This window comes from Geotrypetes seraphini, chromosome 1, assembly GCF_902459505.1.
Source record: "Geotrypetes seraphini chromosome 1, aGeoSer1.1, whole genome shotgun sequence".
Lineage (NCBI taxonomy): Eukaryota > Metazoa > Chordata > Amphibia > Gymnophiona > Dermophiidae > Geotrypetes > Geotrypetes seraphini.
Window position 1 is genome coordinate 153,536,843 of NC_047084.1, and position 27,843 is coordinate 153,564,685.

The window sequence follows — 27,843 nt, forward strand, 5'->3', positions numbered from 1 at the left end:
CGTTATGTATCAAGCGTTGGAGTGGTTTGGTATTGGTTCAGGATTTATACAAATGGTTCAAACGTTGTATAGCTCCCCTGTTGCTAAACTGTATATTAATAATAATTTTTCAGAAGGTTTTAAGTTGCAGAGGGGGGTTGGACAAGGTTGTCTCTTATCTCCTCTGCTTTTTGACATTGTATCGGAACCCTTGTTATTAGCCATTCAGCAGGCGGAGGAGATTCAGGGTATTCCTCATAAAGATCGGGAATATAAGGTCTCGGCTTATGCGGATGATATATTGTTCTATTTGAGAAATCCTGAGACAACCATTCCTTGCTTACTTGAAATGATTGAGAATTTTGGAAAATTTTCAGGTTACAAGATAAATTGGAGTAAATCAGAAATTCTTCCACTCAGTGTTCACTGTACAAAAGGTTTGTTTGATTCATTTCCCTTTCTTTGTAGGGAGGATGGAATAAAGTATTCAGGTATTTGGATTAAAAATACGCTGGAAGAAACAATGACAATAAATGAAAAAAAGTTATTACAGAAGGTTACAGAAATGTGTGAGCAATGGAATCCTTTACATCTTTCATGGTGGGGGAGAGTCCAAACTATTAAGATGATGATTTTGCCTGTGATTTGTTATCAGATGGGTATGTTGCCGGTTTATTTTCAAGGGTTCTTTTATAAAAAAGTAAATAGCATTCTTTTAAAATTTATTTGGCTGGGTAAAACTCCTAGAGTGGCCTTGGTATCTTTACAAAGATCAATTTCAGAGGGAGGGGTAAATTTTCCCAATTTTTATAGGTATCATCGAGCCTATATTTTGCGCCAGGGTATGTATTGGGTCCTCCCAGAGCTCATGGAAAAACTCCCAGATTGGTTGTGGTTGGAATGACAACTCATGTCTCCATTATGTCTTTGCCATGTGCTCAGTATCAAATTGCCTAGTTACAGTAAAGATAATAAAATATTAGCTGATACATGGAAAACATTGCGATATGTAAGTAATTTAACAACTATTCCAATTTACAAATCTACGAATCAATCTATTTGGGTGAACTCCAAGATTCAAATTGGCGGAGAAAGGCTCGTCTGGAAGCATTGAATGATAGCAGGAATACATATTTTGGATGATGTTATTTCTAATGGTAATATGCTTGAATTTTCACAGTTGCAACATAAATATGGACTTAATAAATCAGAAAGTTTTAGATGGTTGCAACTGAAGCAGGCCATTCAGGCGGGGTTCCCTGACTGGAAAAATCTTAATAATCAATATTGTATGGAGTTCCTGTGTTTTCAAGCAGAGTTCTTGGGTCACCAGGCCGCCCAGTGGTATAAATTATTAAATGGGTTTATTAAAAAGAAATTAAACACTGGTTTAAGAGACATTTGGAGCATTGAGATTAAGCATCAAATTACTACATCTCAATGGCCACAAATTTGGCCTTGGAGGATGAGATGCACACTGTCAGCATCTATGAGACAAACTTGGTTTTTTCTGTTACATAGAGCGTTATGGACCCCTGTTCGGTTACAAAAATTGGATAGCTCTAAGTCTAATAGATGTTGGCACTGTCATCTCAAAGCATTTATTATGAATTTCTGGAAATCAATTTGGGACCAAATTAATTGTTTATTAGATAACCCAGTGGCATTATCATATGATACTGTGCTATTTGGTATGGCAATGAGAGCAAAAAGTCAGATTTCTACAAAAAATAACAAATTATTACTCATAATGACTGGGGTTGCCATTCAACAAATTACGCATAATTGGAAAGATTGGAGTAGATTAAATTATAATTTTTGGTGGAATTCTTTATGTCATCTTTATAAAATGGAGATTTATTGCAATACAGTGGGGTTGTTTTAGGAAATTTCAGGATGTGTGGGAGCCATTAACAAAGTATTGTACTGATTAGATGAGTTTGTTTCCCTTAAATTTACAAGTTTAGTAGTGAGGGGGGAGGGGGGTTATTTTTATTATTACATATTCTATAAGATATTTGATCATATGTTAGGAAAGGATGGGAAGGGGTGATAAGAGTATATTATTTGTATCATTGCTGATTATTAAGTGATGTATTTATTATTAATTTGTTTGAACATTTGTCACACTTATTCTAAGTTTGAAAATGAATAAAGAATTAAAAAAAAAAAAAAAAAAGTTTTGGATTGTGGAACGAATCGTCTGAGTTTCCATTATTTCCTATGGGGAAATTCGCTTTGATATATGATTGCTTTGGATTACAAGCATGTTTCTGGAACAAATTATGCTCACAAACCAAGGTTTGACTGTATATATATTTTTTTACTGACTTGCTTTTTGCAGCACATCTACACATCAGTACTTTTGGATTGTTTAGCTTTTCCACGTATCTTCCGCCCTAGGACTAACAGGGACCCCTGAGGAAGAATCTCTTGTCGAAACACGGACCGTGTTGGGTCCAATGCTCTCAGCAGACTAGGTCCTTAAGGTTTTTATGTGGATTGCTATGTTGATTTTCTGATAAAGTCCATATGAGGAACATCGTCTCTTCACAGTGTTTCTTTGGTTTGCCTTTATATTTTATACAGTATTAGGGAACATGCATCACTGTTTATGTGGTGTTGCATTCTATGCAGAATCTGGCTTCTTAGGATACAGTTTCATTGTTGTCTACATATTCTAGTTTGCGGTTGCTTATTCTATACTGGGTGAGAGTGTATTTGTGTTCTATGCATGCAAAAAAGACATGCTTTTCTGTTGGCATTGACTGTTGAGGTGGCACTCTAGGGGGCACTTTGGTACGTTAATGGAATGGATAATGAATAAGATGTGTTTGTGGAGTATTTTGTGGAGTTTTTTCTACAAAAATGCCTGCTTTTCGTAAGGTTCTGGGTAACTCTAGTTAGATACAAGCACATGTGTTGGTTAAGGCCACGCCCAATAGAAGCGTACGAAAAGTTGGTGAATAAAAATCTGAATATGGATGTAGCCAAGGCCAGAAAAACACACTACAGATTAATATTAAGGAAAAACGTAATAATATTATTTTTATGTACTTTGCTATTAAGCCAGATCATAGAGGAAATCAGGTATTTCATTCTAGCCTCACCCCCAGCTCTGCCCCTCTTTAGTCTCCCCAAATGTCTGGGTCACCGACCATTTATGATCTCAATGATTAGTGCAGCGCTCTGGGGAACTGGGTTCAAGTCCCACTACAGCTCCTTGTGGCTCTGGGCAAATCACTTAACCATCTGTTGCCCCAGGAACGAAATAAGTACCTATCTATATGTAAACCACTTTGATTGCATCTCCAGAAAGGTAGTATATCAGATTCCATCCCCCTTCCCTTTACTCCGCTTTCTGATGCATAAGAAGAGATTTTGCATGAGGTCTGGTAACCTGTTTTGAGTTTCATGCATTCTTCACTGGCCCCGTGTGAAAGGCCAGGCGTGGGCAGCTCGAGCCATGGTCATATAGAAAACAGCTGCTGTATCGAATGGAGCAGAAGATACAGCAGAGCAGATCCAACCTGTTGGATTAAAACATGCCTTTTTTTATCAGGTGTAAATGGATGGAAAGGTTGTCTTTCCATTTGCACCTGCTTAAGAGATATGTAGAAGCACCTAACCAGAAACATCTGCCTCGCTTTGGAGGTTGGGTCAATGCAATAAAGGCATCCCAGTGTTTGTCTATCCCTGAATCAATCGTCTTAACTGAGATGTCGTGTTTCTCTACTTTCTCTGACAACGGAAATACAAAACAATTAGCAAACTTTTTTTTTTCCATCTGAGGGACCTGAAATCATCCACTTGGCAATTATATTTATTTACGGTATTCATTTTTTTTAAAGAAACCAGATTTGTTCTTTTTATTTCCAGGAGAGAAACAATAATCCCCCCTTGAGGTTTTTCACGGAGCAGGAGGGAAAGATGCCAGAAAGCAGCTGTCAGTTTCTGTCACCTCTCCTCCTGCAAAATAAACACGAGAGTGCAATATCACATCTGCCTGTTCTGGGCACCAGCTCTAATCACAGTTCTGAGGAGAAGAAAAAAAAAAGAAAAGCAATCCATGTAAATATGTTTTTAATATGAAAGCACAGCAATGCAATTATCCCTTCAGCATAAACTTATTCTCTCCCTCCTGCAATGACTTTTATTAACTGTTACAGGTGTAGGAATTTTAGGATTATTAAAATCTTTCATCCCCGATTTCCCGTTTATCCCAAAGAAATGTAGACATTTTTTTTAAGAAAACACGCTGTATAACATTGTACTATAGCTGAGGGAGCAAATATCCACGGAATGAGCCCCCCTGCCCCTTGCAAGCATCTTTGCAAACCCTAGTCCAAGGGCAGCCCTACTCCCTAAAGACCTGGTAGTAATAATAATAATAATAATAATTTTATTTCTTATATACCGCCAAAGTCATAGTAGTTCGAGGCGGTTTACAACGAAGAAGGGCTGGACAATCAGTGAAAATGGTACAATGTTACAGTCAGAGAAAATTAGGTGGTAGAGAAAAAATGGTACATCAGAGAGAAAAAATGGTACAAACAGAAAGAAAGATGGGTACAATTATGGCAATGAAATGGTACAGGGAAGAAGGTCAAGACCAATCCATAGTAGAGCCAATCCCTAGTTCCCCCCCCCCCCTGCACTGCCCACGTCCCCCCCCCTCTCCAGATACCACTAAGCTCAATCTGCCATATACTGGCAAAAAGCCATTCTGAACCCATTAGCAAGGGGCAGGAGCAACATTGGTTTGTTTAAATATATTACCACCCACCACCTCACCCTTTTACAAAACTGTAGTGCAGTTTTTAGCGTGATGGTAACAGCTCCAACGCTCATAGGAATTCTATGAACGTTGGAGCTGTTACCGCCGTGGACAGTGCTCAAAACTGCGCTACAGTTTTGATTAAGGCGGGGAAGGGGGGGTTAATTTGCTAAACTTGATTTAAAACAATAGAGGGAAAGTCTTTTGCTTTGTTTATTTACCCCAGCTAGAAGAAATTAACGGGCAACAGACATATAATACTGAATTTGACAATCCTTAGCTATATGTTAACTGATAATTTATTTCTAGAATCTCGCAACCTGAAAGCATTTTTTTTTTAAAAAAAGGACATGGTCACATCTGTACTCTATAAACACTGGCATCCACCATCTCTATCTTTAAGGTGACAATGGATGTCTATACACAGCTGTTAACTATTTGGTGCCTGGAATCAGGGTTTTGGACTGGCAAAATGTGCTCATGCATGAATGGCTGCAGAACTGCGAAGGCTTCAAAGGGTTAATGCAATGGACTCCACGTAGAAAAGCCAACTACTTCTTCCCGTTGGCGGAAGGAGTAATCCAGTTGTACTCTGCCTGGACCAGGACAAAGCTGTTTTCTCGGATCTTCCGGAAGTGCATCATCTCCCCGTTCTCTCTCACGGTGATGACGCTGCTGTCTGGCTCGCTGAAGGACACCTCCGTCCTCTTATGACAGTACTGGGCGTGGACGCAGCGCAGACCGGCTGCCAGAGCCATTCCCAGAGCCGCCGAGCAGCCCAGGAGAATGCCCAGCTGAGCTGCAGCCAACTGCATCCCTCTGCCGGGCTTATCTTCTTTCCCAGGGACCACAGTCTCCCGTTCCGGCCCAGTCATCGCTGGAGGTGTGGGCCCAGCTTCACTTTCTGCCGCTTCCGAATCTATGTTCTCTGACTGCTGCATGAAGTTCGCAGGCACCACCTTGGTTACCGATTGCCTTTCAGCTTCCTGTCTTAGAGAAGAGCGGCCGGATAGGTTTAGGTCTTCTTCGACATTCACCCAGGGCAGAATTTCTCCCAGAGGCAAGTAGGTCTGGGTATCCCAAGGCTGGGACGTGTGCAGCACACGACTCTCAGTGGCAAGGCTGGAAGCCAAGGTCAGTGCCTTAAAAGAGACAAAATATTAAATAGATCATTCCCTCAACATAAAAAACCCATATTGCACAAGGGATGCCTAACAGATCTGACAACTTTCAAACGGGATCATTATGGAGAAATGGAAATTAACATACATGAGAGACCATTGGCATGTTGTCTGGTAAAAATGATGGACAGAAGAGTACATAGGGTCATAGATTTGATCTACAGTCTTTCTGTGGGTATGACCAAAGCAGTTTACATATCTTAAACATGCAGGGACTTTTTCTGTCTGTAGGGGGCTCACCGTCTTAAGTTTTGTATCTGGGGTAACAGAGGGTTCAGTGACTTGCCTAGGGTCATAAGAAGCCACTTGTGGGTCTTGAACCCAGTTCAACCAACGCTTAGCCAACTGCCCTAACCATTAAGCTACTCCTCCATTCTAAGTCAGTGTAGCTCTGACTGCCTTTATCATGGAAGAAAGGCTGGAGAGAGGCAATATGATAGAGACATTTAAACTAGGGTTACCAAACGTCTGGGGAAAACCCGGACATGTCCTCTTTTTAGATGGACTTTCCAAAACCTGGCATTTGTCCTGGTTTTGGAAAGCCCTGACAAGCTCTGGCTGCATCTGGAGGGCCTCTGAGCATAAGCAGATGATGTTACGCACATTCGCGCATGCTCCAGGCCCTCCAGACACGGCCAGAGTTCGTCGGAGAAGAGAGGAGGCTTTGTTGGGACGGGGCTGGGGGGGGAAGAATGGGGCAGGTCAAGAGGTGGAACTGGGAGGGGCTAGGGTGGAAAGGAGTGTATTTAGAGGTGGAATGGGGCAGGGTCATGTGTCAGTGGATTTCCAGACTACGGGAGGGAGTGTGGCACAGTGGTTAAAGTTACAGCCTCCGCACCCTGAGGTTGTGGGTTCAAACCCACGCTGCTCCTTGTGACTCTGGGCAAGTCACTTAATCCCCCCATTGCCCCAGGTACATTACATAGATTGTGAGCCTGACAGGGAAGAATGCTTGAGTACCTGAATAAATTCATGTAAACCATTCTGAGCTCCCTTGGGAGAACAGTATAGAAAATTGAATAAATAAATATGGTAACCCTAATTTAAACACCTCCTTGGTATTCAGTGACTTTGCTCTCATGTTGAAAAATGGCCAAACAAGAACAAATAAATGAACATTCGGTACACAGTGAGAATTTTTTTTGGCTGCCCATCTCTATTTAAAGCCTCTGCAGCCAGGACATTCCCAGCCCTTGTGCAACAGTGCCATCTGCTGGCTGGCTGAACAACAGACATTGGGCTCTGGAGGAAACGGTTTGTGCCTCTCAGCCAGCACTAGCCAGAACTCTGTTACTGTAATGACTAGGCTACATAGGATGGGTTACAAATTCCAGTATCACCAGTATTCAGTACCAGTCAAGAGATTACAGTGCCCTGGCCCATCCCCTGCCCATCCCCCAGCCAGTTCTCTCCTCCCTCCTCTGATGCTACTGCTGGTCCTGGCGGGATTCAGCTTCATAGGCCAGTGTCAGAGGAGGGAAGAGGGAAGTCCTGTACTGTCCTGAGTCAGTCAGCCAGCGCTTCTCCTCCTCCCCAGCATCTCACGGCACACCTGAAATCTCAGGAAGGCACACAATTTGCGATACGCTGTCCTAACACTAGCACCACCTGGACCATAATTTAAGCCTGCCCTGGCACCAGTAACAGCACAAGTGTCCTCGCAAATAGCTGTCCTGACTTACTGCCAGCTGTAAGCCTGAAGTCATTATGCCTTTGTATAGATCCATGGTGAGGCCCCACCTGGAATACTGTGTGCAATTCTGGAGGCCGCATTACCGTAAGGATGTGCTGAGACTGGAGTTGGTCCAGAGAATGGCCACCCGGATGGTCTCGGGACTCAAGGATCTCCCGTACGAGGAACGGCTGGATAAGTTGCAGCTGTACTCACTCGAGGAACGCAGAGAGAGGGGTGACATGATCGAGACATTCAAGTATCTCACGGGCCGCATCGAGGTGGAAGAAGATATCTTCTTTTTCAAGGGTCCCGCGTCAACAAGGGGGCATCCGTGGAAAATCAGGGTCGGGAAACTGCACGGGGACACCAGGAAATTCTTTTTCATTGAAAGGGTGGTTGATCGCTGGAATAGTCTTCCACTGCAGGTTATTGAGGCCAGCAGTGTGCCTGATTTTAAGGCCAAATGGGATAGACACGTGGGACCTATTCACAGAGAAAGGTAGGGGAAGGTCATTGGGGTGGGCAGACTAGATGGGCCGTGGCCCTTATCTGCCGTCTATTTCTGTTTCTATAGAGACCTGAATGGTCCCTCCAGTTGGCCCAATAGTCATACACGGTGGTGTTGTGAGGATGAGAGGTACCTGGGGCTGTGGTGTCCCTCCCCCGTCTCTGCCCTCCTGCTCCTTTACTGATCCCCCCCTGCCATGTGTGCACACTGCTTCCCTTCCCCCACACCTCTGGTTGTACGCCGCCACAAGCAAGCAAGAATGTTAACGTGCTCCTCAGGACCCTGTCGTCTCTCCCGCTGATGTCGTTCCCTACGCACGCACCCGGAAGTGACATCTGCGGGAGAGGCGACGCGGTCGCGAGGAGCACGTTAACGTTTTGTTGCTCGCGGTGGTGTACAGGGGAGGGGAAGTGGGGTGCACATGTGGCAAGGGGAGGAGTGTGAGGAGGCGGGGCAGAGAGGAGGAGGGGGTGCCAGCGCCCCCATCAACATGACTCCTGGGGCGGACCACCCCCCTGCCCTCCCATCTTAATGTATCACTGGTCAAACACATTATAGATTCAAGATTAAATTGTCTTTTTTTTTCTTTGATATTTCGGGGGCATCAAGTGCAGAAATCCGCCCAGTGCTGTCCTTAGATTTCAAGACCGGAGCAGCCATTGAAGCTCACTCCAGCCTCTCCAAACCATCTTGTCGTTTGCGGGACACAGACCGCAAAGTCTGCCCAGCACTGTCATCATGTTCCTGGTCATTCAGCATCAGTATCTTTGTATGGCCCAGCTCTGAATATCTGGGTCTAGAGAAACCCACAGCAGCCAGATCACTGCGAATGGAACATAACCCCACTCTTTTGGTAATAATAAACAAGAGCAAAAATATTAGCTCCTACCCTCATGCCACCATCACACGTGGAGCACGGATGTATCACGGAGGAGCTGGTGACGTTCTCTAACCTGCAGAAGTGAAGGAGACATTAACTTACTTGTACCATGCTTGTTAATGAAAAGATGTTAACAAAAAAAATAAAAAATAGGGAATGGAGGGGAGAAAATAATCAAAACCAAAAAAACTTCACTCCATTAATAATACTACAACCAGCACAGCTATGCACCAAGTAAATTTCACAAACAAAAGGAAAAGCCTCAGAGTGAGAAAGAGATAATGGTTACTGCGGATGGGCAGACTGGATGGGCCATTTGGCCTTTATCTGCCAACATGTTACAATGCTTCTATAACCATAAAGTTCTATGACATCACAGTGCAGGTGTAAAGAGCCTTATCCTATAGGAAGAGGAGATGCAAATATTAAGAGCCTTAGCCAATAGGGAGAGGAGAAGATAGTGGATGCTGGGGATGGGCAGACTGGATGGGCCACTTGGCCTATATCTGCCAACATGTGTCTATAACGGAAGAGGTGAACCCACACTCTACCACCCAAACATCACAGACAGAAAAAAATCGGTGGACTTTTAATAATGGGTTTAAACACATGCATTTTCACCTCGTTGCTTTCACATGAAAGTTTTTTCTGCCTGTGATGTAGAGTGTGGGTTCACCTCTCCAGTTATAGAAACATGCTGGCAGATAAAGGCCAAACCGCAGACCATTATCGCTTTCTCACTCTGAGGCTTGGTGAAATTTACTTGGTGCATAGCTCTCTTGGTTGCAGTATTATTAACGGAGTGAAGTTTTTTTGGTTTTGTTAATGAAAAGATGCACATATCCATGTCCCTCACTAATTACTCCTAGAGACAGGACTAACTAGCGAGATAATTAAATTTGCAACCAAAATGATACAGAAGATGGAACTCCTCTCATATGAGGAAAGGCTAAAAAGGTTATTGCTCTTCAGCTTGGAAAAGAAACGGCTGAGGGGAGATATGATTGAGGTCTACAAAATTCTGAGAGGTGTAGAATGGATAAAAGTGAATTCATTTTGTACTTTTTTGAAAACTAAAATCTGGTAACCCTACTCTTAATTGTCATCAGCAGGGCTGAGTTGCTCAACTTTTTATGCCACTGATAAGCAAACATCTCTTCCTTCACTACTGACTTGTACCAATTCCATTATCTCAACACGATGGAATTGCCAAAAGAACTGCGGATATACTGTAGGCCTAAAAGCAACACAGAAGCTGTTGCTTTAATCTCTTCGTCTAAACTACACGTGGAATGGCATTTGTTCTAGCAGAAAGATAATCCCCCCCGAGGTAATACCTATCATCCCGTGTGCCATGGTGGGCGGAGTCATCTTGCAATGCATCACTTAGGAAGGCAGGTGACATGCCCAGCCTCTCTGTCTGCAGGGAGGGTTCAAGTCCTTGATCACTAGGAGCGCTGTAGCTGCTGTGGAGCGTTTCTGCTCTCTTGCTCAATGATGTTGCCGAAGCTGGAGATAACGAAGGCCCGGGTTTTCTCTCGCCTGTGACAAATGCATCCAAGTCATCGTCTAAAGGAGGACCAGACACTTCTCCTACTGTAGCCCACGTAGGGCTGGCAGGTGTAGGGCTTGCATTCTGAGCCAAAGCAGTGCTGTAAGATGCCATCACTGGGGAAATATAAAACAAAACCAGGCAATTCTGATATTGTTGCTCTTCGAGATCTTGGTATGAAAGTGCAAGGAGGAACCCAAGTCTCTGGACGTCCAGGAAAAATGATTCATTGGAAACAATCAGTTTAAAATCAAGATAAAAAACATGTTTTACCCAATTTCCTTTTAATTTCAGGATGTGTGGGAGCCATTCACAAAGTATTGTACTGATTAGATGACATTGTTTCCCTTAAATTTACGAGTTCAATGGTGAGGGGGGAGGGGGTATTTTTATTATTACATATTGTACAAGATATTTGATTATATGATAGGAAAGGGTGGGAAGGGTGGGTGATAAGAGCATATTATTTGTATCGTTGATGATTATTAAGTGATATATTTATTGTTAATTTGTTTGGACATATTGTCACACTTATTGTAAGTCTGAAAATGAATAAAGAAATAATAATAATAATAAAAAAAATCAAGATAAAAGCAACCTCAGGATAAATTAGGTACAAATTGTGTCACTGATGGTACGTGCTCACAAAAGTGAGGCCTCATTTAATAATAATAATAATAACTTTATTTTTGTATACCGCCATACCCCGAAGAGTTCTAGGCGGTTCACATTAGTTAGACAGAGATTACAAGTGGTTACATATCAAATTGATCGCTTTCATTTGGAAGGTCTACTACTAACACGACTCCTCGCCAAAGGTTATCTGAGGCAAATTAGGACCCCCTGAAGAAGGCTGATTTCTTGCCGAAACACGAACCGTATAGGTCCTAGACTCACTTTTGTGGGCACGTACCATCAGTGACACAATTTGTACCTAATTTATCCTGAGGTTGTTTTTAATCTTGATTTTAATCTGATTGTTTCCAGTGAATCATTTTTCCTGGACATCCAGAGACTTGTGTTCCTCCTCGTGCTTTCGTACCACGATTTTGTCTGTGGAACACTGGTTCTTTTTCTTTAGTTGTGTATGCCTCCCAAGATCTCCCATGATTTAAAAGGCCAGCAGTGTTCTTGGGATCTTTAAACTATGAAACAGATTTTCAAAGGATGTATCAAGAGTCTCCTATGGGCATAGTAAACCAACTTTCCCAAGAAAAGCATACAATAAGATTAACAAAAACAGAGATACAATCAATGGGGTTAACTTGGAGATGGCAAATTGAATCCTAGCAATAGGAGCACTCCAGTGGATTCTTAAAAATCACCGAGCCATTCTCCAAGAGCGGTGTCAGCTTTTGGCGACCTAAATCAGCGAGTGGTCCGGGGGTGCCGGTACAGTGACAGCACTGTTCAAAGTGCATCTTGTGGCATGTGTTTTGACTATGCATTATAGCTCCCTTTGGCAGTGGGAGAGATGCTTTCTCTCCCGCTGCAAACTGACACACACCACCGGCAGCGGGACAAATGCTGTTTCTCCCGCCAACAACCAACACCCCCTAACTCCCCTTGGCAGTGGGAGAGATGCCCAATATCTCCTGCCCAACTGACACCCCCCCAATAGTGGGAGAGATGCCCAATCTCTCCCACCAACCGACATCCCACCACCCTCCCGCAGCAGAACAGATGCCCAATCTCTCCCACCCAACCGACACCCCCCCAAGTCCCCACAGCAGCAGGAGAGTTGCCCACATTCTCACACCACTACACAACCCCCTCCACGTGCCTCTGATGAACCCTCCTTACCTTATTTTGATGACTGGCTGGAGGGAAGCCTTCTCCCTCCGGCCAGCTGGCTCGCCTCTTCAAAATGGCGGGCCTTCCCCTCCCCGATGCATCCGAGGATGCATCGGGGAGGGGCCTGAGGCTCTGATTGGACCAGGTTGTTTAAGGCCCCTCGTATGTGTGGGGCCATATGCGTTTGGGCCAATCAGAGCCTTAGGATCCTGTCCAGATGCACTGGGATGCAACGGGGAGGGTAAGGCCCACCATTTTGAAGAGGCAAACCAGCTGGCCGGAGGTAGTAGGCATCCCTTTGGCCAGTCATCTGAAAATAAGGTAAGGGGGGGGGCATCAGCAGCATAGGGAGGGCATTGTGTGACAACGGGAAAGCATGGGCAACTCTCCCACTGCTGAGGGGAGTTGGGGGGGGGTAGGTTGGGTGGGAGAGATTGGGCATCTTTCCCACTGCAGGGGGGGCATCTCTTCCACTGGTGAGGGAAGTTGGGGGGGGTGTTGGTTGGCAGGAGACATTGGGCATCTCTCCCGCTGCTGTTGTTGTTGTGTTTTTTGTTTTTGTTCATTCTGCACATGTGCCCATTACTATAACCAACAATGGGCACATGTAAATTTAGCGAGTCTTCACTACTCTCCGTCAACCTCATTTGCATGAGCATTTTTGAAAGAATGTCTCGCTTTTTTACAATCGCTACTATAATGGCTGCGAGAGCAACCTATTGGTCTTTTTTACACAGTTTTAAAAAAATCTAGCCCTCAGTTCCTTTACTTCCTTAATGAGGGATTCAAGCTGAAGACAGCTTGCACATGGAACCACTCCCTCTGCCCGGGTAACATTTTCTGTGTGCACAGAGACAGAAGCTGTAACCTGAGCAACAGCTTTGGTGATCTGGGGTTGCAGATTGTGACAAATCTAGCGCTATCCCTAGCTTTGACACAGTGGTGAAGAAGGTAGGTAGTCCCCGAGGCAGGAGAGCTGGTCAGGTTGGCCCTGCAGAATATGAAAAGCTGACTTCACTTGGACTATCCCAGTAGCTAAGAAACTACAGCTCCCAGAAGGCCAGTCTCAGCACAGAAAGCTGTGACTGGGACAGGCACAGCTGCAGAGAGTTTTCTCTCCCTTCTCACTCTGCAGCAGGGAGGGGCGAATTAGAGTGGGTTAAAAGAGAGCAACTGAGAGAGAGTCAGGAGGAGGAGGAGCCGAGGAGGCTTCAGGGGGTGCTCGGTGGAGAACCCTCTCCTCCTCAACGGAATGCTGAGGAGCTGAACCAAGACTGGCAAATGTTGGACACAGAAGAGCTTACTGCTGACCCAGGGAGTGAGGAAGGAACCCCAGGGGAACCCATGGAAATCCAGGAGAGTCTGGTAGGACCGGAGGAGGTGTCCATGGACATTGATAAGCAGTAAGGGGATGTGTATTGCCTGTGTCCACAGTAGTGAAGCTAACCGTTATGCCAGTGATAGTTTAAAGGGGAGTTGTAGTTCTCTCCCTGCTGACAATGAACTGTTAATTGCTGCTTGAAAGCTTTAGGTGCAAAGCTAGCAAATGTTGTGGCATTTTTTTTTGTTCTCTCTGCTAGCAGCCAAGCTGAGCCAGAGGTTCTTCCTCACAGCTGTGCATAATTAATTACCTGAAAGGCACAGCAGGGAGCTGTGCTGAGAGCCTGCACGGACCTTGTGAATTCTGTGCTAAAGAAGAGAATACGTTTTACAGAACTACAGTATGTGATAAGCCATGTTAGGCTGTGAAAACCAGGTGACATGCTGGCCGGGTTTTTGTTGCACAATTTTTGGGTTAAAGTTTGTTTCTGTTCTGAATGTTTCATGCCTGTGAAATGACCCAGCTGCTGGAGCTGAAGCAGCTTAGTGAAAGTTACTAAATCCAAACTACTCTGGTGAACAGGACTGTTTATAGATGTGCTAACAAAGTCCAGAGGCTGTGGAACGAAAGGTTAAGATGAGACACACCTAAAAACCTGGACACTGAATTTCTTTGAAAGTTTTGCTCTGTTTGAACAGCTTGTGTTTTGCCTCATAGTTTTGAGTGCTTGTTTTGAGGTCTGCTAAGCTGAAGCATTTTTCCTTTTGTTCAATGCAACCAGTGAACATAATAAAACCTTTGTTTGATTATTCTACTCTACTGGATTTTGAGGTGTGTGAGTTTATTTTCCCTTGCCTGTTTTTCTTTTGGTAATGTCAGGGAATCTGATATTATACCTTAGGCAGACGCCTAAGAAGGCCTGAAGGGTACCCTGGTTAAAGGGTACACGTATGGACAGGAACAGTCACAGTGTTCTAGCTCGCTGCCGTGAACAGGAGCTGGGCAGGTGTGACAAGATGTACTCGCACCTTTTTCTTATCCTATATTTTATTGACGTTCTTTTGTTTGTACACCACTTTGACTGTATTTTTAATAAAGATGGTACAGTAAATTTAATAAAATTAAAACTAAACTGTTAGATTGTGAACAAGATTGTAAGTTCTATGTCTGAACCTGCTGCATAATCAGTTTGGGAAAATAGCTTTATAAAGACAGTTAAGAAATACGACCATATCACGGCCGCATACCTCGACTCGCACTGGCTCCCAATACAAGCAAGAATACGATTCAGATTTTACTGTCTACTATTTAAAACCATGAATGGAGACAGCCCAGCTTATATGACCAACCGCCTTATCAGAACCACCACCAACCAGGCAAAGGAGAACCCAGACACCATTCATACACCCTCCAATCAGAGGCATCAAGCTCAAAAAAAACCTGTACGATGGCCTACTGGCCACGCCGGCAGTGAAACTAGACCACCAACTATCCACGACTCCAGACTACAAAACTTTCAGATAAGAAATAAAAACCCTGCTATTCAAGAAATCCATCATAACAAACCAACACCACAGGAAGCTCTTCAGTCCCCCGAAGTAACCCGTCCAACTCAGTAACTCTTCTGGGAAATGTCCAGATAACCTCTTATGTAATCCGCCTTGAACCACAAGGTAATGGCGGAATAAAAGTCACTAATGTAATGTAAATAGAGCAACCTTGAAACCTTTCAAGCCTTTCACATAGACACAGGTATGTCCCGGTAATATTTATTGGCTGCATTCATAGTAGTAAGTACTGCATAGAAATAAAAAATAGGACTAAATTAACACCTCCCTACAGAAACATGGTCATGTGACAAGATGACTGCAGCCAGCCAACCACTCATAAGCAGTGTTTGGACGTAAGACAGCCAGAGGCAAGCTTTGATGGATGCAAAGAGAATCCTTTTTTTTTTTTTTTTAAACTAAATGCTTGCTCTGCATGTGTCCCCAACCACATAGGATCCCTTATGCAGGTGCTGGTGCTTAAACAGCCCGTTTTGGAGATAGCCTGCATGGTTCACAAAGCGATCTATGAAGAAAACTCAGATGGGCTAACTTCAGATGTTAGAGTCCCACTCTCCGTCAGTTCATGCGCATTGTAACGCTTCAGGCTATTCTTCCCGTCACCTCAATAAGTTCGGCGGAAGAAGATGTTTGAGGCTACCATTGAATACCAAGGGATACTTTTACTAAGCGGCAATAACGTTTTTAGCATGCGCTGCAGATTAGCGCGCGCTAACCCCCGTGCTACATGGAAAAACTAACGCCAGCTCAATACAGGCGTTAGCGTCTAGTGTGTGCGGCATTGCAGTGCGCATTAGCCATGCGTTAAAACCGCTAGTGCAGCTTAGTAAAAGGAGCCCCAAGGGTCTGTCATATGGAACAAATTCCCAACATATACCTAAGACAAACTACCACCTACCTTGACTTCTGGAAGAAATTTAAGACATATCCTTTACCTCCCCCTCTCATATCCTTTACCTCCCCCTCTCATATCCTTTACCTTTCTCTCTCATATCCTTTACCTCCCCCTCTCATATCCTTTACCTCCCCCTCTCACATCCTTTACCTCCCCCTCTCTCATGGAAACACTGATCAAACAGGAACTTGACAAAATTCTAGATGAAGAAAATCTACGTGATACACATCAACACGGATTCACCAGGGGAAGGTCCTGCCAATCTAATCTGATTGACTTCTTTGATTGGGTGACCAGTCATCTGGATGCCGGTGAGTCCCTTGACGTGATATACTTGGACTTCAGCAAAGCTTTTGATAGCGTTCCACACCGCAGGCTGTTGAACAAACTAAAATCGATGGGATTAGGGGATACATTCACAACATGGGTAAGGGATTGGCTAGATGGTAGGCTTCAAAGGGTGATGGTAAACGGTACCCCCTCCAAAACGTCAGCAGTGATGAGTGGAGTACCTCAGGGCTCCATCTTAGGGCCGATTCTATTCAATTTATTCATAGGAGATTTGACCCAAGGACTTAGAGGAAAAGTATCACTGTTTGCCGACGATGCCAAACTATGCAACATAGTTGGCAAAAGCAGTGTGCCTGACTTTATGACGCAGGACCTAAGACAGCTTGAACAGTGGTCATCAACTTGGCAGCTGGGCTTCAATGCTAAAAAATGTAAAGTAATGCACCTAGGCAAAAAAAATCCACACAGAACTTACACACTAAATGGTGAAACCTTGTCCAGGACCACGGTGGAACGTGATTTAGGAGTGATCATTAGCAACGATATGAAGGCTGCCAATCAAGTAGAGAAGGCATCGTCCAAGGCAAGACAAATGTTGGGCTGTATCCGTAGGGGTTTTGTCAGCAGAAAACCTGAAGTCATAATGCCGCTGTACAGATCCATGGTGAGACCTCATCTCGAGTATTGTGTTCAATTCTGGAGACCACACTACCGAAAAGATGTGTTGAGAATTGAGTCGGTTCAGCGAATGGCTACCAGGATGGTTTTGGGGCTCAGGGAACTCACGTATGAAGAAAGGTTAAAAAAACTGCGGATGTACTCACTGGAGGAGCGAAGAGAGAGAGGGGACATGATTGAGACCTTTAAGTATATTTCTGGGCGTATAGAGGTGAAAGATGATATTTTCAGTCTTACAGGGCCCTCAGTAACCAGAGGACACTCGCTGAAAATCAGGGGAGGGAAATTTCAGGGTGATGCGAGGAAATACTTCTTCACTGAAAGGGTGGTAGATCATTGGAACGAGCTGCCTCAGAGGGTGATCGAGGCCAGCAGCGTGTTAGATTTCAAGAGAAAATGGGATATTCATGTGGGATCTCTAGGAGAGTAGGAATCAGGGAGTGGGTCATTGGTATGGGCAGACTCGATGGGCTATAGCCCTTTTCTGCCGTCAATTTCTATGTTTCTATCCTTTACCTCCCCCTCTCACATCCTTTACCTTCCCCTCTCATATCCTTTACCTTCCCTTTATAACAACCACCTCTTCCTTCAAACCATATAACTTCCAATCTAAATCTTATTGTAAACCGCATAGATTCCTTACAGAAAATTGTGGTATATAAGACAATGTATTGTACTGTATACTTTCTACTCAAGTTACAATTTGACCATTCCTACAATACTAAAGATTATGGAATCAGCAACACACTAAGGTTTGTGAACTCTTTAGATACTGTTATTATTTTTAAGTATAAGTATCTACTCTTTACAATAAAGCGTGTGGTATTACGAAGATTGGTCATCCTTGGATCTCCTTTCTTCTTTGGACCTCACACTCATTGCTGGTCTTTGACATCTATGAGGACCTCCTCCTGCGTATGGTTCAAAATGCGGCAGTCAGATTGATTTTGGGGCTGAAGAAATATGACTATATAACACCTTTTTTTCCCCAAAAAAATTGCATTGGTTGCCTGTCAAAGCTTGTAAACTTAAAAAAAATTATCAATACCTTTTGTCATACCAGGCGGCATTATGGGGCATGGATTTGGAACATTTGATCATGCCCTCCAATTCCTACGTGGAATTTAGAAGACATTTAAAGACATACTTGTTTTCTTAAATATTTGGGTAATTAGTTACAATTTACTTGCATATTGCAAACTTAGTAAACCACATTGATTTTTACAGTCTTATTATCTAATCATTTGGGTATTTAATTTTAATTTAATTGTACATCCTATCTTTTGTAAACCGCCTAGAACTTCAAGGGTCCTGCGGTATATAAGCTGATTGTTATGTTTTCCTATTTGCTTATTCGCACTGTGCAGGTTTACCAGTTGCAAACCGTGTGGCTCCATCAGCCTCAATGGATCGGATCATGATTGCCGTGGGGCCATCAGACCTGTCCTGAGTGAAATCACCCGGTCCATAGCCATCAGGGAAAGAAAGGGGGCAACTTTTACAGCCATAGGTGACATTCTCCTCTATTTCTTCTCAGAAAAAGTAGTGGATGCATGGAAAGGAAGAAATGCTAACAGATATCATGGGATAAACACAGAGAACCCTTTGCTGCAAAGCAAAAGGCAAAGATCAGTCACCGTCTATGACACTGCACCAAAAATCAATTTGGGCAAAAAGATATGGGTGTCAGGGTCCTTTCCATTGTTATATTCGGTGTCTTTGTTTTGGTTAGATTCCAGGGAAGAAAACGGGCATTGTACCATGTTTCTTCAAAGCTATCGAACTCTTTGAAATATATAAACCAAAAAAGAGATCTTAGATCTGTAAATGAGATGAAATTAAGGGCTCCTTTTACGAAGCCGCGTTAGTGGCTTTAGCGCGCGTGACTTTTTATCACCCGCTAACCCCTGCGCTATCCGAAAAATAATAATAATAATAATTTATTTCTTATATACCGCCAAAGCCATAGTAGTTCGAGGCGGTTTACAACAAAGAAGGACTGGACAATCAGCGAAATGTTACATTGGTACAATCAGAGAAACTAGGTACCGGAGAAAATGGTACAATCAGAGAAAATTGGAGCAATCAGGGAAAAATGGTACAATCGGGAAAAATGGTACAATCGGCGAAAGATGGAGCAATCAGAGAAAGGTACAATCAGAGTAAAAAAGTACAGTAAAGAAGGTCAAGACAATCTGCAGAAGGTTAAATCTAAGAATGTAGGTATAACAAAGGGGTACAGACAGTGGATATGGCATTTAGGTAAAAACAGAGAGTACAATCAGCAGATGTAGATGCAGTTAATGGGGTGCAGGACATGGTGAGATAAAAGGGGCCATGGGTAGGGCATAGAGGTATTAGGTTGTAAAAACTACCACCTGCTCAAGAGGAGGCGGTAGTGGCTAGCGCAGCCGGCAGTTTAGCACATGGTATTATGTGCGTTAAACCACTAACGTAAAAGGAGCCCTAAGTTTGGAAGGCAAGATGTTGATTACGCACGTTAGGACTGGAGCATCGATTATGTCTGTGGCCGGGTATGCTACTATTCTGCACTGGAAGGATAACATTTGAAGAAAATGCTGAAAACGCAATTATTTGCTAATGCTTATTCCATCTGAAAATATCTTCTTCAGAATATTCTGATAGGCCTGTATGATTCAACATTTGTCTACATTTCAAAATGTTTTGACCTTGATTTGTTCCTGTCTAGATTGGCTTCCTTAACTGTTGAAATTTGATTTGACTCGGTGTATTTGACATCTCATATGGGGGGGGGGGATGTTAATGAAGTGATCCAATGATGTCCATGTTATATGTATGGAAACCTCAGGGAACGCAAGATATTGTGTATGCGATATGTAAACCGCATAGTTGTATGCGGTATATAAATTTTGAATAAATAAATAAAAATAATTTAACTTCTCAGCACTCCGAAAAGCTAAACGAACCATTATCTTGTGCACACAAATGGCTCCCGTCCAGCTCATATCTGTGTTAAGGTTTATAAATATAGATCCATATTCAAACCCTAAGTTTAAGTAACACATTTTCTGTGAATTTTGCAGTCACTGTATATCACTTGAGCTCCCGGGTCATGTCTATAAAAATGTCGTTCTGCGAACTGCAGCCAGTACTGAAGCCCCGCCCTCTGCAAAGGACCTGTACCTTCATCAGCTGAGGCATTCACGTGCCCTTCACCAGCTCCGTGCAGACGGGATGGGGCGATTGCGGTAGAGTTGTCGTCATCGCCACGAGCGGGATACGTCCTGTTTTGTGTCCGGTCCGATATGATGGCAGATTCAATCCGTGCCCAGTACACAAAATATGACTGGACTACTGACAAACTGCAGAGGAAGAAAAAGTACATAAGAACATAAGAAGTTGCCCCTGCTGAGTCAGACCAGAGGTCCATCTTGATCAGCGGTCCGCTCCCACGGCAGCCCATCAGGCCTAGTGCCTGAACAGTGATCCCTGATTAATTTTATAACTTACCTCTAATCCCATCCCTATAATCTACCTCTACTCTTATCTGTACCCCTCAATCCCTTTGTCTTCCAAGTACCTATCCAAAGCTTCTTTGAACCCCTGTAGCGTACTCCTGTTTATCACATCCTCCGGTAGCGCGTTCCATGTATCCACCACCCTCTGTGTGAAAAAGAACTTCCTGGCGTTTGTTCTAAACTTCTCCCCTTTCAATTTCTCTGAGTGCCCCCTTGTACTTGTTGATCCCCTTAATTTGAAAAATCTGTCCCTGTCTATTACAAATGGCTAAGCGAGGAGGAATTGCTGCAGCCACAGAGCAGCAGACTAATATAATTCAAAGTTAATTTAACAAGGTGGCGAAGTGCACTCATCTGCCATGACACAAAGTGGAGGCGTTTCACAGTCTTTTTGTGTTTCAGTGGGTTTTTTGCTTGTCCAAAAATCTCAAAAACACAAATGGAGGAAAAATATATTCACTCCTTCTAGTGAGGAAGCGTGAAATAATCAAATCAAAATAATAAAAAAAAACAACACACTAACATCAGAAATAGAAAATATTTTTAACTAGTATACTTTAATTTTTTTAAAGGAAGGTAAGTGCTCAGAGACATGGAGGAAAAAGGGGAATGAATTCCCCAAAAAACCTCACCACCCTGTCATGTGACAAAATTAATTAATGCATTTGAATGCAGTTAGGGCTCCTTTTACGAAGGTGCGCTAGGGTTTTTAGCGCACAAAATTACCGTACGCTATAGCGCGTGGTAGCCGAAAATCTACCGCCTCCTAAAAAGGAGGCAGTAAGGGCTAGGAGCCCTTAGTGAATGTTTGATAATTGCTCATTAATGTTAAAGCACTTTTTGGTTTGCGTTTCAGAGACTGACACCCTGTATGTGAGACTTTATGTCTTATTAATCTTTTCCGTTTGGCTTCCTGATGAAGATTTTGAAACGTGGCACGTCAAGGCCAAAGAATTATAACTAAAGATAAATTTTTCAACTGTATTTCATTACGGTACACTAACAAATGCCATCTGTTGTGAATTGGAAAGTACTGCAATGATTGGAGGGGGGGGGGGGTGAGGTTTGGGGGGGAATTCGTTCCCCTTTTTCCTCCATGTCTCTGAGCACTTACCTTCCTTTGCAAAAATAAAGTATACTAGTTAAAAATATTTTCTCTTTCTGATGTTAGCGTGTTGTTTTTTTATTATTTTGTCCAAAAATCTCATACAGATTGATGTATGGCAGGGGTCTCAAAGTCCCTCCTTGAGGGCCGCAATCCAGTCGGGTTTTCAGGATTTCCCCAATGAATATGCATGAGATCTGTGTGCATGCACTGCTTTCAATGCATATTCATTGGGGAAATCCTGAAAACCCGACTGGATTGCGGCCCACAAGGAGGGACTTTGAGATCCCTGATATATGGTATATGACAGGTCCTTAATTGAGTGGAAGGGGCTAGTATTGTGACACCTGCAAACTGGAAAGCAAGGATGGTAAAACCACTGTATAGTAACTAAGTAAAGGTAGCTAGTTACCTATTGTATGTAAGTAAAAGTTTTGTATCTTTTACTTGTAAAGAAGTACAGTGATACCTCGGTTTACGAGTGCACTGGTTTGCGAATGTTTTGCAAGATGAGCAAAACATTTGCAAAATCGGTGCCTCGGAAACTGAGCATGGCTCGATTTACGAGCCCCCCCCCCCCCGCAATCCGGCATCCCCCCTGACGCGATTGGGCACCCCCGTCACGATCCGGCACCCCCCTCCGACGCGATTGGGCACCCCCCCGCCATGATCCGGCACCCCCCCGACGCGATTGGGCACCCCCTGCCACAATCCGGCACCCCCCCCCCCCGATGCTTCTTACCCTCATCTGGGCACCGGCACTGCCATGTCCTGTGCTTGGTGCCGGCGCCCAAAGATCGGCCTCCTCTTCTGCTAGGTTCAGAATGTGAACTCGCAGGCCTTGAGCATGCTCAGATGCTCAAGGCCTAGCAGAAGAGGAGGCCGATCTTCGGGCACCGGCACCAAGCACAGGACATGCCGGTGCCGGTGCCCAGATGAGGGTAAGAAGCGTCGGGAGGGGCTGCCGGATCGTGGCGGGGGGGTGCCCAATCATGTCTGGGGGGGTGCCGGATCGTGATGGGGTGGTGCCCAATCGTTTTGGGGGGGGTGCCAGATCGTGGCGAGGGGGTGCCCACTTGCGTAGGGGGGGTGCCCAATCGCGTGGGGGGGTGCCGGATCGTGGCGGGGGTGCCGAATCGCAAGGGGGGGTTCCGGATCGCAGGGGGGCCTTCGGGGGGAGCAATGCCAGTTCTCGTGGGGGGTAACGCATCAAAGCGAGTTTCCATTATTTCCTATGGGGAAACTCGCTTTGATAAACAAGCATTTTGGATTACGAGCATGCTCCTGGAACAGATTATGCTCGTAATCCAAGGTACCACTGCACAGGATTGCATTTGTTACTTAAGAAGCAAAAAAAAAAGCACAAAGGACCTTCAAATACTGGATAAGATGGTGACTTTACTAAAAGAGGGTTTATGCTCGGCACACTGACAAATCTGCGCTAAACAAATGCGCCCCGACCCTTGCACGCAGGGACAAGTGCATGCACGACAATGCCACCCTTTCAATTGCGCCCCGTGAAATGCGTACACCAAGTGGATATCTGGAAGGCCCCGATTTTCTCAGACTCCTCAGGCCCTGTCTCTTGGGAGGGGCTTGAGGCGCCTCAAGCCCCTCCCAAGAGACGGGGGCCTGAGGAATCTGAGCAAATTGGGGCCTTCTAGATATCTACATATGTAAAGGGTTCCCATAATCATCATGTGACCCTTACCCTAACACTAGATACCACGTGAATATTTTAAGTGGAGTGGGGGGGTGTCCCAGGGGGTGTCCCACCCCCTTCAAAAATGAGGGTTACTTCGCAACCCTCAAAAAGACAAAATAGCATCTAATTGTCAGAGCGCATTTGACGGGTCACCTCCCATTCATTGCGCGCAGAGGGGAGATGGATGAAAAGGGGAGGGGGAATAAGCTGTATAGAAGGAGGGAGACAGAAGTCTAGATGGAAGAGGGGACAATCATAGAAATAGAACATAGAAACTCGATGGCAAATAAAGGCCAAAGGGCCCATCCAGTCTGCCCATCTGCAGCATCCACTATCTCCTCCTCTCCCTAAGAGAACCCTAAAAGACACGGAGGGAGATGAAGGAAAGGGGATGTAAAAGGGGAGAGAGGGCAGACTGTATAGAAGGGGGAAGAAACAGAGAAGGGAGATATTGATGGAAGGGGAGGGAGAGTGTGGAGATGCTGGATGGAAAGGGGGAGAGAGGAGGCAGACGTTGTTTAGAAGGGGGAAGATGCTGGATGGAAGAAGAGCACGGCACCCCTCCTCCTCTCCGTTCCCCCCCCCCCCCCCGGTCCTCTCCTCGAAGCATGCACACACCCCTTGTCTTTCCCCATACCTCTTTTACTTCTCCCGACGCGAGGTTGCTGCCCCCATCGGCATCGGCGCTCTCTCTCTGACATCATTTCCAGGACCCATGCCTAGGAAGTGACGTCAAATGGCGAACTGCCCATGCTGCCCACGCCAGAGAAGTTAAAAAAGGTACGGGGAAATGGAAGGTGGCACAGGATGGGTGAGGAGTGCAATTGCTCCAGGCGCCACTCACCCTCACAACATCAATTAAAAAAAAAAAAGTAAAAGTACAAGAAAGATGTAAATGCTGATTGCAGAGTAAACTAAATGAGACAGTAAATCCAGGAACAGGAGTTTGCTATTGCAAACCTTGTCATGCAGTGAATTGTCTCATGTTAAATTTTGCTGCTCGGGGAATACAGCCTATGAGAACAGCAGCATTGCTCGTGATTGGTGAACTGCTTACTAGACTCCGGCCACATAGAACAATGGTTTATTTGAGCTTCATATACTGCAAAATTCCATCGAATAGGTTGATGTGGTTCACAATGATCAAAACGTCATTAAAAGAAAGGAACTCCATAAAAGTGTTGTAGGACCGAGCTATGCAACTCTTTGTTCTTTATACAGACATAGAAAGAGTGGGGTGAGATGGTCGAATTGGGGGCACAGCAAAGCAAATGGGTAACAGTTTATGTGGGGTCTATAAGTGTTTAAATTGTATAGTGATGACCCTGGCATAAACTGAATTGCAGTTGAGTCACTTGGAAGTGGAAATCTCTCCTTCCTGTCCTGCAAAAGCACATAGCTCCCTTTCTTCCTCCCACTCCTCCTCCTCCAAAGAGGCAAGATTCTCTCTCTAAGGCTCCCAGGTCCATCCCCCCCACCCGTCCCCTCCCCCCCACACACAAGGTGGTAGCCATAAGAAATCATAGGATCCATTTTCTAGAAGCAGCTGCTAGGGGCAGAAATGAGTGGGGTTTTCTCATGCCTCCACTGTCCTCACTGGCCCACCAAGATAGGCTTGATGGTGGAGTGGAGGCTACCATGATGGGAGGAAGTTGGAAGTGGATATAGACATGGGTGGCTGAGAGGGAGCCAGATCTTGCATCTTCAGGGTGTGGGAGGGGAATCAAGTGCTATGTGGGATGGAGGACAGGGGGTGGGGATGAGAAGAGTCTTGATCTGCTTTTAGGGTGTTGGAGGGAAGGGGAATCAGAATTGGGAGGATAGGGGGTTGTGGGAGGATAGGCTTCAGGATGTTGTGGTATATGGGAGGGAGGGAGGGTGAGGGTTGGCAATACTAGAGAATGACACGGTGACAAAATTCATCACCGTTCCCGTCCCCACGGATAACCGCGGGAAACCATCTTCATGTCATTCTTTAAAGAGAGAGGGAAGAATCAGAGTATGAATGGCCACAACCACTGACCCACAAGCTTTGCTTTGAAGAATGCTGGTGTAGAAGGATTGAAGTTGAGATAGACCCTACAGAATGACAGTCTCTGGTATCCAGAGCAGATATTGTGATGTCATAATGCCTCATTCCACCAGTGCCTAAGAGCCAATCACATCAGTGATGTCACAATGGCTTCATTATCCTTGGCTCACATAAGAATCAGAGTATGAATGGCCACAACCACTGACCCACAAGCTTTGCTTTGAAGAATGCTGGTGTAGAAGGACTGAGGTTGAAACAGACACTACAGAATGACAGTCTCTGGTATCCAGAGCAGATATTGTGATGTCATAATGCCTCATTCCACCAGTGCCTAAGAGCCAATCACATCAGTGATGTCACAATGGCTTGATTATCCTTGGCTCACATAAGAATCAGAGTATGAATGGCCACAACCACTGACCCTCAAGCTTTGCTTTGAAGAATGCTAGAGTAGAAGGATTGAGGTTGAAATAGACACATTATTTCCCGCGGTTATCCGCGGGGACGGGAACGGTGATGAATTTTGTCACCGTGTCATTCTCTAGGCAATACTTCAGACCAGGACCCAGAAATTAACCAGGCACCAGCTCATATTCAGACAGGATTGTTTAACTTCCCACATGAAGTTAGGATAGCCTTTTTACTGTCCTAATTTTCTGTGGTTGCTTAGCTGCTTAGCAGGCTAAAAAATCCCTGCTAAACAGCTATGCTTCTGCTCTAACTCTGCCCTTTGAGCACCCAAAACTAGCTGGCTTCAGCATGGCCAATTAGAAGGAACATTCAACAGCAGTGTTAGGTTAATTGCCAATGAATGTCGCTGGACAAAAACTCTACAAGTGGTTTCAATCACTTTGTATATCTAACCTTGTATATATATATATATATATATATATTTAATAGTTCTAGAAATTTCAAATCCATGAGCGCCATCCTATAAAACGATCACTTTCCCAGAAAAGAAGTGAGCACATCCACTAGTGGCCTCAGCCTTACAAGAACTTGATGTCTCCAACAGGCTGATCTGGTGCCTTCCAAACGAAAGACAGGTTTCTCTTCAATGATTTATCTGAGTGGGTGACAGAATCTCCGTCTTCGAAGCAGCTGAGCAGCTTGGAGCCCGGAGGGATGAAAACAAAGGTGCCTGCGACTTCATCGTTAGAGACTCTTCGAGCTTGGAGCAGAAACCCCATGAAATCCCTCGTGCTTCTCAAAGTCACTGCAAAAAAAACAACAACAACAAAACCAAAGCCAAGTTACACACCTTGTTCAATTCACTCCTTAATTCTCAGAGTATTATATTGGTAAAACTTCAGGCTGGATATCAACAAAATTCTGGGAGAATTTTCTTCTTTAATTTGTAATTTTTTTTTACCTAAATAGATAATTTTGCTTGAAAAGTCAGAAGAATGAGTTAATGAATGGCAAATATGATGGATAAGTGAAAAGTCATTCTGTGTTGGGGGAGGGAGGGCTGAGGGGTGTAACAGGTATGGGCCAGTCAGAAAAAGATAAGAACATAAGAATAGCCAAACTGGGTCAGACTAATGGTCCACCGAGCCTAGTATCCGGTTTCCACAGCGGTCAATCCAGGTCACAAGTACCCGGCAAACACCCAAATAGTAGCATCATTCCATGCTACTGATAGGCAGTTGTATATTTATCTACATGAAAATGCTGGTAAAATTATCAATAGGCAGAACAATATTGGTATCTGTGTATGCACAAAAGCAAACCACAGTACAGGAAAAGCGAGTGTCTTAGCAATTATACTGGAAACAGAAAGGTAAATGTTATGGTCTTGAATGTTCACTCTGAGGAAAATGGGTGGGTATCCATGAATGTCTCAGGGATCATAGTGCGGTGGTGACCTGGTGTAAAAATTATTTTCATTTTGAAAATTTCTAAAATGTAACTTTTTGACATCGCATTAAAGGTTTGGGTCCAAATAGCAACTTCAATCTGAGTGGACAATGATCATCCCACTAGAGGTCACTTAGGGCTTAAGAATATAAAAATAGCCTTACTGGGTCAGACCAATGGTCCATCAAGCCCAGTAGCCCGTTCTCATGGTGGCCAATCCAGGTCCCCAGTACCTGGCCAAAACCCAAGGAATAGCAACATTCCATACAGAATCCCATAGAATAGCAAGATTCCGGAATCCCAAAGAGTAACAAAAGATTCCGGAACTCCAAGGAGTAGCAATATTCCATGCTACTGATCCAGGGCCAAACAGTGGCTTCCCTCATGTCTGTGTCAATAACAGACTTTTCTTCCAGGAACTTGTCCAAACCTTTCTTAAAACCAGCTACACTATCCGCTCTTGCCACAACCTCTGGTAACGCGTTCCAGAGCTTAAGTATTCTCTGAGTCCATCTTTTAACAGAAAGTGAAAATATTCAAAT

General features: G+C 44.3%; 1 protein-coding gene across 1 annotated transcript in view; it reads right to left on the minus strand.

Moving 5' to 3' along the window:
- Positions 1-4,798: 4,798 nt before the first annotated feature.
- Positions 4,799-27,843, minus strand: part of REELD1 (reeler domain containing 1) — a 46,299-nt gene continuing 23,254 nt past the window's right edge. The window contains exons 3-7 of the mRNA XM_033929260.1: positions 26,435-26,657; positions 20,265-20,443; positions 10,338-10,668; positions 9,010-9,073; positions 4,799-5,898 (exon numbers count right to left, since the gene is read on the minus strand). Of these exons, the coding sequence (XP_033785151.1) occupies positions 5,308-5,898; positions 9,010-9,073; positions 10,338-10,668; positions 20,265-20,443; positions 26,435-26,657 (1,388 nt within the window). The 3' untranslated portion in view covers positions 4,799-5,307. The remainder of the gene's footprint in view (positions 5,899-9,009; positions 9,074-10,337; positions 10,669-20,264; positions 20,444-26,434; positions 26,658-27,843) is intronic.